At 38.1% G+C, this 17,011-nt stretch overlaps 1 protein-coding gene across 8 annotated transcripts in view; it reads left to right on the top strand.

The window, feature by feature from the left end:
• The window catches only part of LOC140726975 (RNA-binding Raly-like protein), a 946,129-nt gene that overhangs the window by 729,517 nt on the left and 199,601 nt on the right, over positions 1-17,011 (top strand). For all 8 annotated transcript variants that reach the window (XM_073044065.1, XM_073044075.1, XM_073044047.1 and 5 more), the window contains one exon: positions 8,807-8,882. In XM_073044065.1, the coding sequence (XP_072900166.1) occupies positions 8,807-8,882 (76 nt within the window). The remainder of the gene's footprint in view (positions 1-8,806; positions 8,883-17,011) is intronic.

Raw genomic sequence — 17,011 nt, forward strand, 5'->3', positions numbered from 1 at the left:
TTGTTCCTTTGTTTATTAGCGATACAGTGTGGAGTAGACCTTTCTGGCCCTTCAAGCTATCCTACACCATTAACCCCTGGCAAACCCGATTTACTGTAACCTAACCACAGGACAATTTACAATGACTGATTACCCTACCTGGTGTGTCTTTGGACTGGAGGAGAAAGCCAGAGCACCTGAAGAAAGCCCGTGCATTCCACTGAAAGGACGTACAGAGACTCCTTACAGATGTCACCAGAACCGAACTCCAAACTCCCGAATGCCCTGAATTGTAATAGTGTCACGTTAACTGCTACGCTAACATAGGCTGTAACTGTGTAGCACATTCACTTTTGAGTTTATTAGCAAGGCAGACTTGCAGATTTTAGCGTTCTTGGTAATCATCAGGATTTTTCAATCATAGTAAAAATTACTGAGATGAGAAATTTCAATGTTGATTGGAGCTGGGGAGGCTGCTGCAACTATACTGCAATCATCCTGAGAAGCTGAGGAATAATTTCTTGTTCAGTTTTCCTTTAAAGTTTTTAAAATGTTTTACATGCTGCTTATTGCCCTCAATATTGCCAGAATGTTTGCATTCTTTTATAATTATAATAGTTGCAAATGAAGTTGAGCAAAACATAGCATGGGGTAAAAGAGACACTTTAAAAGGTGGGTAATTTGGCCCTGAATTGCCAGTTCTGGCAAAAGCATAAATTCTACTGGAATGTTGTTTCTGACACATGATTTGTTAGTTTATTCGTGCTGTTGGCTCTAAATATAATCCTGGTACAGCTTTATGTCCAGCCCAGGTTTTCTAAACACAAAAATATCACGCATGATTATTGGTGTGAATAATGTCCAACAACTTACTGTGGGGGAGAGACGCACCATGAAATGTGAATCACCTCAGGATGCTCTGCCAGTAGCTTTGTAAAAACAACATCTGGTTGTTAACCTCTCTTGATTTTCTTGAATTTGCTGCAGTAGCTCATTAATAACCCATTAAACGTGCCACAGTTTTAAAATGATCTCCACATGTACCTATTTAATAACAGGATGGTTGATAATTCCTGCTTAACCCATCATTCGTGCTAAGAAAGTAACCAAATACAGATGTTGTATCTCATTCCTTTAGGTTATAATAGTTCACAAATTTTAAAATGTCACTATTCCTTTACATACATTTTCTTTTTCTGTTTTTCTCTATTTCATTTTTTCACTCATTTGCTTTCCTGCATCTGCTTCAGCATGGATTTCACCCTTTCTAATTCATCCACATCCTAGGTTTATCTGCAGTTTATTGCTTAATTCCATTATTAACATATTGTTTACCAAGGTCCTGGCTGCCCTCTAGACCAAACTATAGTACATTGGTATTTGCTCTTCCTTGCAGAGGGTGAAATCTCATAAATCTGAAACATCCAATTGTAACTCAAATTGACTGCACATTTTGTGAGATGACCCATTTTGTACCCTCTAAATCAGGGGTTTCCAACCTGGGGTCCACGGACCCCTTGCTTAATAGTATTGATCCATGGCATGAAAAAGGTTGGGAATCACTGATCAATAGGAACGATGGTTCTCTCTGATTTCTGGGGGTGCGTTGGCATTGACTGTTCTTGTGCTTCTTTTAGAGACAACTGTGTTAAGTGTGATTTGCTTTACATTTACTGTCATTGCTGTAGCAAATCCCTCAATTAAAACTTGTGGTTTGAATTCTGCCATTCTTCAATATATGCAGTGGTTTTGCATGAATCTCTTCAAGTTATCAAAGGTGCCATGATTAAAAATTGAAAGGAGTTAAGTGTGACAGAGTTACCATAGAAATTATCATCTGATGAATGAGATATTTTAAGGGAATGTTGAATGCATTTCTGATCACTACTCAAATAGACAAAGGGAAAAAGCAAAAGATTTTAGGCCTCCTTGTGTTTGCTTCATTTTGAGGGCTCTTGAAATTTCAAGTGCAAATTGCTTCATTGAGAGAAAAATGATGTGGTTGAGGGTCTTTCAAAATGGAAAAGATTCTTGTGAGACTGGAATTGAATACTGATTAGAACAGTCATAGATTTTAGAAAGCTCATTCAATAATTATGCATAATATGCTGTGTTTCAATAGAAACTGCATTACTTAGATTTTAAGCTTTAAAATGTATGAAAACAGGATTAAGTTTTAAGATTTTTAAAAAATATTGACACCAAAAATATGGTAAGAAGGAAAAAACGGGGATTTCAAATTGTGTTGAATTCTTTAACATTCTATTGAAGTAGATTCAAAGTCTGCCTTTATTTTAACTCCAAGCTGATACGAAACTCCTAAGTCAGCAGGTTAATGACAGCCTCATAAGACTTAAAGTGCAGAGTCCCACAAGAAAAAAAACATTCAACTTTGTTATTTATATTAACTTTGTTCATATTAACTGCACTGAGTATTGTCTGCCTTTGAAAAGTTGCCACAGATTGCATCACTAGCAAGAGGAAACCCAACAAATTATTACTAGGACGTTTACACATGAGTATTTTGCTAAGAATCCTTGGGCCTCCTTTTCCTACATCATTTCTTGCAACTCCACCTGGAAATGTTTTGGCCTGACCAGTTCTGGGTGTCTCTATCAATGCTTTGCTCTAGTCCATCAGCCATACTATTTCTGTGTATTTGGCAGGTGCTGTGTCCTAATATGCTTGAACATAGGCTCAGGCTTTACATACCAAGTCAGGGTGAACCCCAATGGTTCTACGTTTCTTTCTCATTTTGGGTTATTTTTGGGCCTTGTTTGTTAGAACCATAGAACATTACAGCACAGAAACAGGCCTTTTGGCCCTTCTTGGCTGTGCCGAACCATTTTTCTGCCTAGTCCCACTCACCTGCACCTGGACCATATCCCTCCATAACCCTCTCATCCACCTGTCCAAGGTTTTCTTAAATGTTAAAAGTGAGCCTGCATTGACTACTTCATCTTGCAGTTCATTCCACATTCCTACACTCACTGTGTGAAGAAGCCCCCCCCCCCCCAATGTTCCCTTTAAACTTTCCCCCCTTCACCCTTAACCCATGTCCTCTGGGTTTTTTTTCTCCCCTAACCTCAGTGGAAAAAGCCTGCTTGCATTCACTCTGTCTATACCCATCATAATTTTATACACCTCTATCAAATCTCTGCTCATTCTTCTACGCTCCAGGAAATAAAGTCCTAACCTATTCAACCTTTCTCTGTAACTCAGTTTCTCAAGTCCCAGCAACATCCATGTAAACCTTCTCTGCACTCTTTCAACCTTATTAATATCTTTCCTGTAATTAGGTGACCAAAACTGCACACAATATTCCAAATTCGGCCTCACCAATGCTTTATACAACTTCACCATAACATTCCAACTCTTATAGTCAATACTTTGATTTATAAAGACCAATGTACCAAAAGCTCTCTTTACGACCCTATTCTACCTGTGACGCCACTTTTAGGGAATTATGTATCTGTATTCCCAGATCCCTCTGTTCTACTGCACTCCTCAGTGTCCTACCATTTACCTTGTATGTTCTATCTTGGTTTGTCCATCTAAAGTGCAATACCTCACACTTGTCTGTATTAAACTCCATCTGCTATTTTGCAGCCCATTTTTCCATCTGGTCCAAATCCCTCTGCAAGCTTTGAAAACCTTCCTCACCGTCCACTACACCTCCAATTTTTGTATCATCAGCAAATTTGCTGATCCAATTTACCACATTATCATCCAGATCATTGATATAGATGACAAATAACAATGTACCTAACACTGATCCCTGTGGCACACCACTAGTCACAGGCCTCCACTCAGAGAAGCAGTCCTCCACCACCACTCTCTGACTTCTCCCATTGAGCCAATATCTAATCCAGTTTACTACCTAACAATGTATACCTAGCGACTGAATCTTCCTAACTAACCTCCCATGTGGGACGTTGTCAAAGGCCTTACTGAAGTCCTTGTAGACAATATCCACTGTCTTCCCTTCATCCACTTTCCTGGTAACTTCCTCGAAAAACTCTAATAGATTGGTTATACATGTTGCCCAAGTTGAAAATATATTTAAGTGGAAGACCATCTAAGCAAAAGTATTCCAACTCCTATCTGACACTCCAATTATTAATTACATGACACTGATGTTTACATGACTTTGTGACTTTCATATATTGATCATTCTTTGTGTAAGGGAAGAAGTTTCATATCATCCCCACATTTAACTTTATTAATAGTTTAAACCCATAATTCTAATCCTCATTTTTAGGCTTTGATTTAAATTTGTCTTTCAGATTTTGTGTTGTGCCCTTTGCAAGATGAAAAACCCAAATACGTCAGGACTTTTCTTCATCATGCACACCATGCACAACCTCCAAGATTAAATATTTACCTTCTCACTTGGTGCCTAGAAATAAATGTGGCACTGGAGAGATAATGCTGCATTGCCTCATTATGTCTTCCCTCAGATACTAGTGTGACTATAGTTCAGATTCCCTTTGGTTATTTAGTCATATAATACTGAACACTTTGACCATGTTAATTAACACAAATTCTTGTTCATGTTATCTCAACACTATTCCCTGTTTTTTTCACACATGTAATGCAAGTCAAAGTTTTTCTGGCTTCTGTTGTAACTCCTAGATCAGTATTCCTTGCATATTTGACAACTTTGTAATCTTTTCTCAAATATTGATATGACTTAAAAGTAGGACAATGATGAGACTTCCCGCCTAACTTTCTACGCTTCTGAGTTCTCCCAAACAGCATTTCTTGTTCCCAGTTCTTGGTCAATATGCTTTCTTGCTCCAATTAAGTCTTTAATATGAAACACTCAACTATTTTCTGGAAATTTCATGCTCACTGTCAGAGAGCTTGAAATGGTCCACTTCATCTTTCACTTACTCAAAACTGTCAGGAAAATTGAGTACTGTACAGCGAAATCTGTGAAAACTGTTCCTAAATCATTCTGCTAATGATTTTTCCTGAGTTAATATCTAATAATTCCATCATTTTTGATAGAATGTGTTTTAATCCTTATTTTTATGTTATTACTACATCTCAAATGCTATACTTATGTCAAACCTTTTGAAAAGAACATAAATAACGCAAATGACTGCTACTTTGTGTAATTACACAGGCTGGCTGGTGTGGAAATTTGAAAGGTATCAGGGAAATTTTGTTAAGAATCATTTAGTTTTATTAACTTTATGATTTTTTTGGATTGTACTGGAACAATTTCATTTTTAAATTCACTTTTTTTAACCTTTGACATGCATATGAAATATAATATTCCATTAACATATTCAAAGAAAGTTCAAAGTAATTTTCTTATCAAAGTACAGATATGTCACCATATACAACCCTGAGATTCATTGTTGTGTGTTCATACTTAACAACTCTTTAGAATAATAACCCTAACAGAATCAATGAAAAACTGTACCTACTTAGGTGTTCAACGGGTGTGCAAAAGACAACAAACTGTGCAAATAAAAATGAGAGAAATTATATAAAAATAAATGTGCAATAAATATTGAGAACATCAGAGAGGTGTCCTTGAAAGTGTGTCCATTGGTTGTAGGAACATTTCAATAATGGGGCAAGTGAAGTTGAGTGAAGTTATCCCCTTTGATTCAGGACCCAGATGTTTGAGGGGTAGTAATTGTTGCTGAACCTGATGGTGTGAGTCCTGAGGCTCCTGAACCTTCTTCCTAATGGCAGCATTGAGAAGAGAACATGCCTCTGTGCTGGGGTCCCTGATGATGGATGCTGCTTTCCTGTGACTGTATTTCATGTAAATGTCCTCAATTGTTGGGAGGGCATTACCCATTATTTTTTGTTGGCCTTTCCATTCAAGGGCATTGGTACTTCTATACCAGGCCTTGATGCAGCCAGTCAGCATACTCAACACACCACATCTATAGAAACCTGTCAAAGTTTTAGATGTCATGCCAAATCTCTGCAACTTCTAAGGAAGAAGAGGCACTGCCATTTTTTCTTTATAATAGTACTTGCATGCTGAGCCCAGGACAGGTCCTCTGAAATATAACACAGAGGAATTTAAAGTCATTGACCCCCTCCACCTCTGTTCCTCCAATAAGGACTGGTTCATGGACCTCTGGTTTCCTTCTCCTGAAGTCAATAACCATGTACTTCGTCTTAGTGACATTGAGTAAGAGGTTGCTGTTATGGCACCCCTCAACCAGATTTTCAGTCTCCCTCCTATATGCTGATTCATCGCCACCTTTGATTCAGTCTTTGACAGTGGTGTTGTCAGCAAACTTGGATAGACATTGGAGCTTAGCCACACAGTTCACATATGACAACAATATATGTAATACCGCAGTATACATGTCATGAATGAATGAGATTGACCATTAGGAGATATTGGAAATGGCATGCAGATTATGTTATATGGAACATTTTTAAATATATAGCGTAAACAAAATAAAATAATGGTATTATTGTGGTTTGCCATGGCTTATGAATTACCATCTGCATGTATTCTGCACTGAAATTAACACAAACTTGCTGGAAGTACTTAGAGCAAATAACATTTGTGGAAGGAGAATTGGGAAGAGCTAGAGGAAGAGTCGTAGGATATAGAAAAAGGAAGGAAGGAGTTATTGAAGACAAGATCCATGTTGGGGTGAAAGACAAATTTTCAATATTTGCATTTATTTTATGTTCAACACTAGCAAATTAAAGATAGAACAAGGCAAAATATGTTCATCCTTTGGAAAATGAAAAATAGAGAAAACTGCAGATTCTGGCACAATACCAACCCAGAAACTTTTGGAGTCATTCTATTAAATCTATGCACTTTTCCAGGCTTTCAGTGTTATCTCTGGAAAACTTTAAGGGTTTCATAGCTTGGATTCCCGCTGTTACTGTTCTCATTATTTCCCTATTTACTGCTGCAGCAAAAAGAAGTGCACTCTTAGCAACATTTTGTTTTCCATCTCTGAATATTGTGTGGCTCAGTGAGATCATCTCTCATCTTTGTAAACTCTCATCTCATTCAAACTATCCTCAGGATGATACACTTCCTTCAAGAATTAAGCTAGTAAGTTTGCATTCATTTGTTAACTTAAATTGAAGTTTATTTGAGCCACGATATGCTTAATTTGATGTGCTGAAGAATGGACCTAAGAAACAGGATTGCTAGGTGTGAAGTGCATTGTGGTTTGGCCTAAGTTCCAATGGGCCTACTCATTTGGTAAAGAGTGGAACCCTCATTTATCCAAATTGTATAGATCCTTGCTGGAAGGAACTGTATCAGCAGAATTTCCTTTCTACCCAAAACCTTCTCTGACCCCATACTTCATGACAAATTGATCAAGGAATTAAAAAGGCCAATAGAGGACAATAATCTCTTTTACAAAAATACAAAATTACATTGAGGAGTAATGGAATGGACAGGGTTTTACTGACTGGAGAACTGTAAGATTCTGCAGAGGTTTGTACTCGTCCCTAGGTTTTCATGGTCTGTGTAAGTAGTTTGAATTTAAATGTAAGAGCCACAAATAAGAAATGTGTCATTTTGTGGCATCATTGGCAATATTATTTAGTGAGGGTAAAAATACTGGTGGACTGGTTAGAAAAGTAAAATGTTAGTGAAAAGAATTCAACCAATGCCTTTGAGCAAGAGAAACAAAGCAAGCAAATGACTGAGAAATGGTATGATAGGCAAATGAACAGATTGATCTTGCTGTGCATTTTTGGAGATCTGTGGACAGAATAGATCAGGTGGAGATAAGGAAATGTATATGATTTTGGTTTAGACAAAGGATGTAAGGTTTGAGAGGTTATGTTAGAGCCATGTGTAATATCCAGTAGATGACAATTAGTGTGTTTTGTGCAGTCCTGGTTCCAAAGCTCTAGGAAGGTTGTGATGGCCCCAGAGAGGATGCAAAGGCACTTTAAGAGGATATTGCCAGAATTTGAGAATTTATGAAATTGAAGGCATTGTCTTGGCTAGGATTTATTTTCTCTTTCAACCAAAAACAAAGCAAGAAATGTAGTAAATTCCACAAATTTTAATAATACTGTTTTATTGTGATAAATTGATTAGCAAAGAGTGATTTATTTTTGTGCACTGTGTAAGTGTGAATAGATTGAAGTAGTTAACAGCAAGTTGATTGGGACCTGAAATTTGACAAGATTAATGCAAAATGTGTTAATCTAGACCACAAAATATGTAAATGTGTATCTTTTACAACATATGCTGTTGAAAGAATCACTATCAGTGCACAGACAAAATCATAATTATTGACACAAAAGCTATATGTTGAATGAAAACACTAAAATAATATAAATCACCAAGTCAAAAAGACTAAATGCTGTCTATAAGGAGTTATCCCTGTGACTGCATGGGTTTCCTCCCACAGTCCAAAGGCGTACCAATCAGTAGGTTAATTTGGTCATTGTAAATTGGCCTGTGATTAGTCTACTGTTAAATAGGTGGGTTTCTGGGGTTGCTGCTTATTGGGCCAGAAGGGCCTCTTCCACACAGAATCTATAAATAAAATAAATATCAACCCACCTTGCTAAAGATAAAAGTTGAAGTGACCTGCCTTAGAAATTTCTTTGTAAGTGTGAATCAACAAAACCAAAAACAGGTGCAGCTAGAGTCTCACTGTTTGGAATACAGATTAGCTATCCTATGGCTTTGATGCAATTTTATGAGTATAATTATTTGTGGTATTTGGTGCTACATTTGTGCACTTAAATTCCTAAACTTAATGGTATATTAGAAATGTAACATAATATTTTGTGACAAACTTAATGTAAACCTCTCAAGTCATTGTGTTGTCATTAGTGTCCTTTCTTTCAGATATCAATATGGCCGGTGAGCCCAAGCCTTACAGACCCAAATCTGGTACCAAACGCCCTCTGTGTGCTCTGTATGGGTAAGTGCTTATCAGTTTAGTGGTATCCTTACCAATGTATAATGCTGAGAACAAAAATTATTTGCTAGGTGGGGAATATAAATCTATGCATTGTTATCAAACAAGTTTAGATCTTTCTGGAGTTTGTATGAGAGAGAAATATGAAAAAAAAATTGTTTCTCCCCAGTCAATCCATCAATGTGACTGTAAGCTACTCAAATGAAATACAAACATGAGCAAGTCTACAGATGCTGGAAATCCAAAGCAACACATCCAAAACACTGCAGGAATGAAATATATTGTTTGGTTTTTGTGAAATGCAGAAATATGCCATTCATTTGCTATTCAAAATCTGCTTTGCTTTCAGAAGAGTATGTATATTAAAACCATAAGAGTTTATACTTTCTAATATTGCGAAAAATTTATAAGATACTTCAACCAGAACTATATTGAAGATCAAAGTCTAAGGAATGTCCTTTTTTATAATGTGTTACTACTTTGGATAAGCATTCCTTTACATAGCCATCCGAGACTACCTTTCTATTTCCTTGCCTATTGATTTTGTAAATGACCAGACAGAACTGTAAAAGAGCTCCCCAGATACACCCTGCTCCCTCCTCCCAATCCTCTTTACTTCCACTCCACCACTTGAAATTCTAGCTGTCTGTAAGGGTGGGAAATGGACCAACTAATCAATTGCAAGTCTAATTCTGAGAGCAACCCATAGAACAAAGAACAGTATGTAGAAGAAGAGGCCCTTCATCCCATGATGTTGTACCAAACTAATTGAACTAATCCCTTCTGTCTGCACATGATCTATATCTCTCCATTCTCTACCTATTTATGTACTTACCTAAGAGCCTGTTAAGCACCTCTCTCAGCTCTGTCTCCACTACCACAGCTGGCAATGTTTTGAAGGCACCCACTACTCTATGCTTATTAAAATAAAACTTGCACCCGACATCCCTTTTGAACTTTCCCCCTCTCATCTTAAATGCCCTCTAGTATTAGACATTCTGACCTTGGAAAAACATACCAGCTGTCTACTGTATCTGTGCCTCTCAATATTATATCAGGTCTCCTCTGGCCTGCGCTGCTCCAGTGAAAACAAACCTAATTTGTCTAACCTCTCCTAGTAGTGTCTACCCTCCAATCCAGGTGGATCCTGGTAGACCCAGCTGACCTTTGGCCTTTATTTTGGTAAAGAGTTGGGGTGGGTTTAAAGCCTAATGTCCCAACCACAACCACATTAAGACAACATCAGGGGGACTTCCAACTAGCTGGAAATTTCACTGTGATATAACTTCAAAACTCTTATCCAGACTCTTAGATTAAATGGCTTCTTGTGAAAGCTGAAAATTTCAGCATTTTTCCCCCCTTCTCATGTCCACAAACGCCTGGGTTACACAGGTACTGGTTATGCTAACATTCAATGATGGATCAGTTGTGAAGGGGACATACAAAAAAGAAGCAAATAAGCTTTTACCAAAATTTGTGGTAGGTAATGGTTTTCTGAAGGACTAAGTGATAATTCCAGTGCCACCACTCCTGTCTAATAGCCATCATGTACAACTCTGAGATTTGTTTTCTTGTGGGCATTCACAATAAATCCAAGAAACATAATAGAGTCAATGAGAGATCGCAGCCAACAGGATGGACAAACAACCAATGCAAAAGTCAGCAAATTGTAAATACAAAAGAGGGAAAAATAATAATAGCAAATAAATAAACAATAAATATTGAGAACATGAGATGAAAAGTTCTTGAAAATGAGCCCATAGGTTGTGAGAATAGTTCAGTGATGGACCAAGTGAAGTTACCCCATTTGGTTCAAGAGCCTGATGATTGAGGGGTAATAACTGTTCCTGAACCTGGTGGTGCGAGTCTTGAGGCTCCTGTACCACCTCCCTGCTGGCAGCAGCAAAAAGGGAGGCTGACCTGGGTGGTAGAGATCATTGATGATGGATGTTGCTTTCCTGCAACAGTGCTCCATGTAGATGTGCTAAATGGTAGAGATGGCTTTACCCAAGATGTCCTGGGCCATATCCAATTCTTTTTGAAGGATTTTCCATTCGAAGGCATTGCCACTTCATATATGAGGTGCCTTTCTGGAGATTGTACCTGGAACTCTTGTAACTTACTTAGTTGACAGACCTGAGTTCTACTGATCAAGCTCTCGTAAATTGCGGATCTCATGGTTCATCTGGGGAAGACCCTGAATGACTTTGTAGGGATATTCTCATCTACGAGTGTTTTTATAAAATCTGTGATAACCGTAGTGCATTCGTTGACATCTCTGATGAGTCCTTTAATACAGCTCAGTCCACTGACTCGAAGCAATCCTGTAGCTGCTCCTTTGCATGCTGTGACCACCTCTTTGTTGTCCTTATCTTTGGAGCCTTGTTCATTAGCCTCTGCCTATATGCAGTTAGGAAAAGGACAGCCAAGTGATCAGATTTCCCAAAATGTCATCTAGCCACGGAAAGGTAAGCATTTCTAATCATAGTAAAACAGTTAGGACCCCTGGTGCTGCAAGTTATATGCTGATGATAATTGGGCATAGATTTTTTGAAAAAAGCATGATTGAAATCCCTGACTACAATTTGAAGTGTGTCAGAGTGGGCTGTTTCTTGTTTGATGGCAACATTCAATAACTTGAGTGCCTGATTAACATTGGCTTTTGGTGGTATGTAAACTGTGATCACAGAGAAGAACTCTTTGAGTAAGTATTATTTAATTGTTTGATGTTCCAGATCACGGGAACAAGTGTGTGACAAAATCACCACATCTGAGCACCAGAAAGAAGTTATCATGAAACACAGACCCCCACCCCCCACCTTTTCTCTTCTCGAGTTCAGCTATTCAGCCCATCCTGTGTATCAAGAAGCCTATAGCTTTTACCAAGGTATCTGGTATGTCCAGAGTAAGCCATATCTCTGTGAAAGACAGAACATAACAATTCCTAATTTCCTTCCGATACAGCAATCCTGCCCTTAGGTCCCCCATTGTGTTCTCCAATGACTGTACATTCGTTAACATGATGCCGATTAGAGGAACTTTCATCACTAGACATTTGCATCTGGCTTGGAGTCCCCCCCCTCTCCTGCATGTTTGAGAGTTGAGTCCGCCAAGACCTTCAGAAGATCATGAAGTTGCTCGTTCCTTGAGACAGTTCAAAACTCTGTTGCTTAAAGTGAAATTACAGGCTGCAGATTGCAATGAGAGTAATTCAGAAGAGGTATATTTAGAACTGTTGTAAGCTGCTGTAACAGATAGCCATGGTTCACCAGCACCATCTTGGCAAAATTTATGCAAATAGATCATTTTTTTTCTTAAAAGGGAGAGCAAAACACTGAACATTTAATGTTGAATGTATTCTTCATTACTGTTTCTGTAACATTTGCTTTTTTGACCAGTCTGGATTGTTAGCCCTGAGCTGAACCCCCGAATCTTAATCTGGCCTTTGACCTGTTTGACATGGGTCTGGCCTGACTCCAGACAACATAGCTCTCTAGGTCATGCAAGCCTCCAAACCCTACAACAAGGTTGAGGTTCTCTTGGAAGAATGAAATACAGTTCAACAAAGAAAATCTTTAACACTTCGTGAACTTTTTCTCATATTTCAATTATCATTCTAAATATTCATTGTATGTATATTACAATAATAAAAACAATGTAAGTGCTGCGCAGTTTTCAGGCCATGCTCAGAGCAATGGTTAGTCCATGCCGCTGTAAAATAAATCAGAGAGAACGTAGTTTATCAGGTTCAGTCCTGTGCTCTGTACTTCACCCTGTCAGCCTGGGTATACTTCCTTTAGCATACAACCTCCACTCTCCACAGCATTGTATCTGCCTTGCTAGAGACAATGCAAACCCCAATGGTTATATGCGCGGGAACATTTCAAATACTGTGCACCCACGCAGCTTAAAGAACAGCGCTGATAAACCAGTGGATCTACCCATACACAAGGAGGGTCAGCTGGAACCAGTGTTGTATGGAATCAAGTTATTAACCTTCCACTTCCTAACATTCCAGGAAAAGTATACCCCTTGCCACTTACTGCTAGAAATATTACCTGAAACTGTCCATTAATTTTCTTCTGAAGACATTCTTTTGCATTTATCATTAATTACATACTTGGCACATGATTTTGCCAAGCCTATATTGAATTAAGAATCAGCATGATAGTAAACCACTTATAAACTGAGAAATTGTAAGCATAATTCAAATCTTTCTACTCTGTGGCATAACATGTTACAGCTCCCACATCTGTATAGTATTTGAACATTTTCATAAGAATGCACAAGTGATTTATTCCAATTGTCCAAACATGTTTAACTGATGTATATACTTGACAAACATATGTGGCCTATAATTCTTTAACTTGTTAGTCTATCAGGAAAAATATTCCAGATATGCATCAATTGATTTAACACATAGCACAAATTCTACTTTGAACATTGGCAACATTTGTTTAGTCACGTGGAAACCTAGTATGCTTGTAGTTTTTGTTCTCACATTTTGTTGCTGTGATGTTCAATTGAGAATCCTGCAGGAGGGCTGTTTTTGAATCTTTATGTGCATTGAAAAAGAATTATATTGCCAACATCAATTAACTTATTTATAAAATTCTGATGGCATCACACATTGCTAAATTATTCATGCCAGCTAATTGAATTGTCTGAAGAAACCTGACTGTAGTTATTATTAAGGTATTTGTTGAATTATGTCAATGGCAAAAGAAGCTTGCAATGTATGTCCACTGCAGGCACATCAAAATATGTAATAAGAAGGCTATTAAATATTTTCTCCTATATATGAGTCATTAGTGCCCTGCCTGCTCTATTTCTTTCTACTCTGTAGTTTATACAAACATCTATCTTTCTTATTTGTACTTTTCTGTGCCAGATACAATTCTAAAGCAGTTTTACTAATTTGTTTTTGTGGGGAGGGGAATCCTGTATAATAGGATAAAGGAGAACTCTCCACAGCATTTAGAAGTTGCTTCTTTGCAACCTTTTGATAGGGTGACAGTTACTTATTGATCATTATTGTTTTGATCAGAATTTCTTTATCAAAAATTTTATAGTTGTAACCATTTTTCAGACACAGTTTGGTACTCTTGTCAACAACTTCAGCATTGAAAATGGATAAGACTGATCTGACTCTCTGTCAAATTCATGTGGACAACTTTTAGTAAAAAGCCCTAATTGTGGCTGCAGCCGGCTTGTAAGAAGGCTGTTCCCTTTCACACTGTATTGAAGGATTGCTCTGAGGGTCTCTGGAAATGTCGCTGCCAGCTGCAACATCACTAGCAGAAGGCTTGGACCCCGGAATACTTTGCCATGTGCTGTAAGTATTATGTGCAGTGTTCTGGAACCAGTGGTGAGAAAGATTGATATCAGTTTTTGAATCCAAACAAGCAAGTCTTCATGGATCTCATGTGCCTTAATTTTCTGAACCTTATCCAAAGCTTTATTAAAGTCCATGGAACAACATCTAGAAAGCCACCCTCATAAGTCATCTTCATTACGTCCTCAAAAGAACTAAATTAAGCTTATTAGACATGACTTCGCCTGCACAAAGTCATGCTAGCTAGCCCTAATCTGTTTTTCCAGATGTCAGTAGGTCCTATCTCTAATCCCTTTCCTAGGATCCTGAGAATAGTTAGTTGAAAATCACCTGCACCAAGATGTGCTCATGTCCTCAGGACAATACCAAATGGATAGCAGCTCTGCATGGCTTTTTCAAAATCACAAGCTGCTACTGAGCAACAACAGGAAAAGTATTATTTGGAGTGGTCTGAAAATCCATTGAGGTATGGAATCAAAAGGAGGCCTCAACTTTATTACTATTTGCAAAGATACCTGTCACATCAATATCTACCCCTGCATGTTTCTTTCCTACTCTTTCTCCATAAAAGAGGCAGAATTAGTGGTTGACCTCTCGAGAGAACTGGACATGGGTTTCCCAATCCCCCAGATGATTGTGCCAATCACAATTGTGTCTCCATGTGAGAACTTGCATCTCTATTCCAGTGTGTTCAGTACTCACCAACATAGACACCTAGTCTAACATCTGACCACGTGCTTTATGGTGTCAGGCACTATGATCTTTCTCTGCTACAATATTGTCCTTTACACTTAAGTATAGAGAGGATGGCTGTCAGGAAAGTGTGTGATGTTGAATATTATTTATTGGAATCAATGCATTTGGAACAAGAAAGCAATGTCACAAGCTCAAAACCCTCAGATGGTTTCATTTTTATAGTCATTGAATATTATGTCTAACCTACAACTGATTGAGCAAGTAGAGGTTAACTGTGCATCAGAGGTATAGCGCTTCTGTGTAGGAATAATTTCATTTTTTAAAGGGTTGGCACAACATTGTGGGCCAAAGGGCCTGTACTGTGCTGTATTGTTCTATGTTCTGTGTTTAAAGAAAGCGCTTTCCTTTAAAGTACAATAATAGTTAAGGTTTATAAGCCAAACTGTAGTAATGTGATGTTTTTTAGCTATTCTGTTCAGTTTAAAGATGACTTGGCCATTAATCACCTTTTTGGTATACCTATGGTGCATATTGGAGATGAATCCTTGGAAAAAGGCAGATGCAAAATAATACACACAAAATGCTGGAGGAACAGGCCATTCAGCATCTATGGAAAAGTACAAACTGTCAATGTTTTGGGCCAAGACCGTTCTTCAGGACTAGGCCCAAAACATAAAGTGTTTATTCTTTTCCGTAGAAGCTGCCTGACCTGCTGAGTTCCTCCAGAGTTTTGTGTATGTTGCTTTGGATTTCAAACATCCACATACTTTCTCATGCTTGAGATACAAAGTAAGATTAGAGGAGCTGGTCTAGACAGCACCATGGTTTGAATTGGCTGAAAGTATTCTTACAGCAGACGGTGAAGATCTGAAACTTCCCACATGTTGAACCAATGCCTGCAATGCAGATTCCAAACATTTGTTGCTGTACTAGGATCTACACAATGGAAGATTCCTTGAGATGGATCTCTGCCTCCTAATCTTCATATCATGCCTTATTTCATCCTGTGCTGCTCTAGTGTTGGTCTTCAAAGTATGGATCCACAGTTAACATACAATCTTCTCTCTTCCTATGTGCCATTACAAATTAATTCTCTATTCTCTCCCCCTTCAATTGTGGAGAAGATACAAATTCCCTAAAGCACACACTAACAGGCAAGGACAGCTTCTGTTCTACTGTTCTGACTATTAAATGGTCCCCTCACAGGACAAATTGGACTCTTATCCTCACAATCTATCTTGTTATGGCTGTGTACCTTATTGTCTCCCTGCAGTGCATTTTCTCAGTAACTGTAACTCCTTATTCTGCCTCCTTGTTATTGTTTTCCGTTGTACTGCACTGCTTCAATGGGCTGTATGAAAGCATGCGAAGTAAAGTTTACCACTGAACCTCAGTACGTGACAATAGTAAACTAATCCATATTGTTATATCTACTGACTCTCCTTGCTTTGGGGACACCCATAATGATTGATTTCATTTAAATTCCTCTTTCAAGTGTTGTCTTTTCACTTGTAAACTTAGAGATAGTTTGTGAAAGGAGGGCATCACTGAAATCTACTGCCTAGGTTAAGTGTTGATGAGCCATCGCCTCCATGTTGTTGTGAAGGTAGTTCCGCAGTACCATTAGGTAGTGAGTTACAGATCTTACATCCAGTAGAGGAGAAAGAAGAATCCTTCTGTTTTTGTCCGCAAATGTATCAGTCATTAGTACTTTCATGAATTAACTGAAAATTCAGCAATTGTCAGCTCTGTGAGCAACTATGTGAAAACTAATCTGTTACAGTCATTCTTAATATAAAAATATTGACCGCTTTAAAGCAAAACTAACTTAGAGATCCTAGTTCTATATTGCTGCACTTACCATATCCATTCTCTTATCAAAAACGACAACGTGCCCATTGCAGATTTATCTTTCAAATGGCTCCTTCATTGCAAATCATTCCGCTCCTTTACTTCGGGTGGAACTGTGATTCTTGAGGAATGCAAACACATTTGAAATGCAAAACAGCCTCCCTGTATAATGTTCTTTGGAGGTGAAAGTGAATTCCATTTGACAACACAAAAGCAAGGAAGAATATCTGTCAGGGGTTACAAGAAGCTG

The sequence above is a fragment of the Hemitrygon akajei genome, chromosome 1, assembly GCF_048418815.1.
Source record: "Hemitrygon akajei chromosome 1, sHemAka1.3, whole genome shotgun sequence".
Taxonomy (NCBI): domain Eukaryota; kingdom Metazoa; phylum Chordata; class Chondrichthyes; order Myliobatiformes; family Dasyatidae; genus Hemitrygon; species Hemitrygon akajei.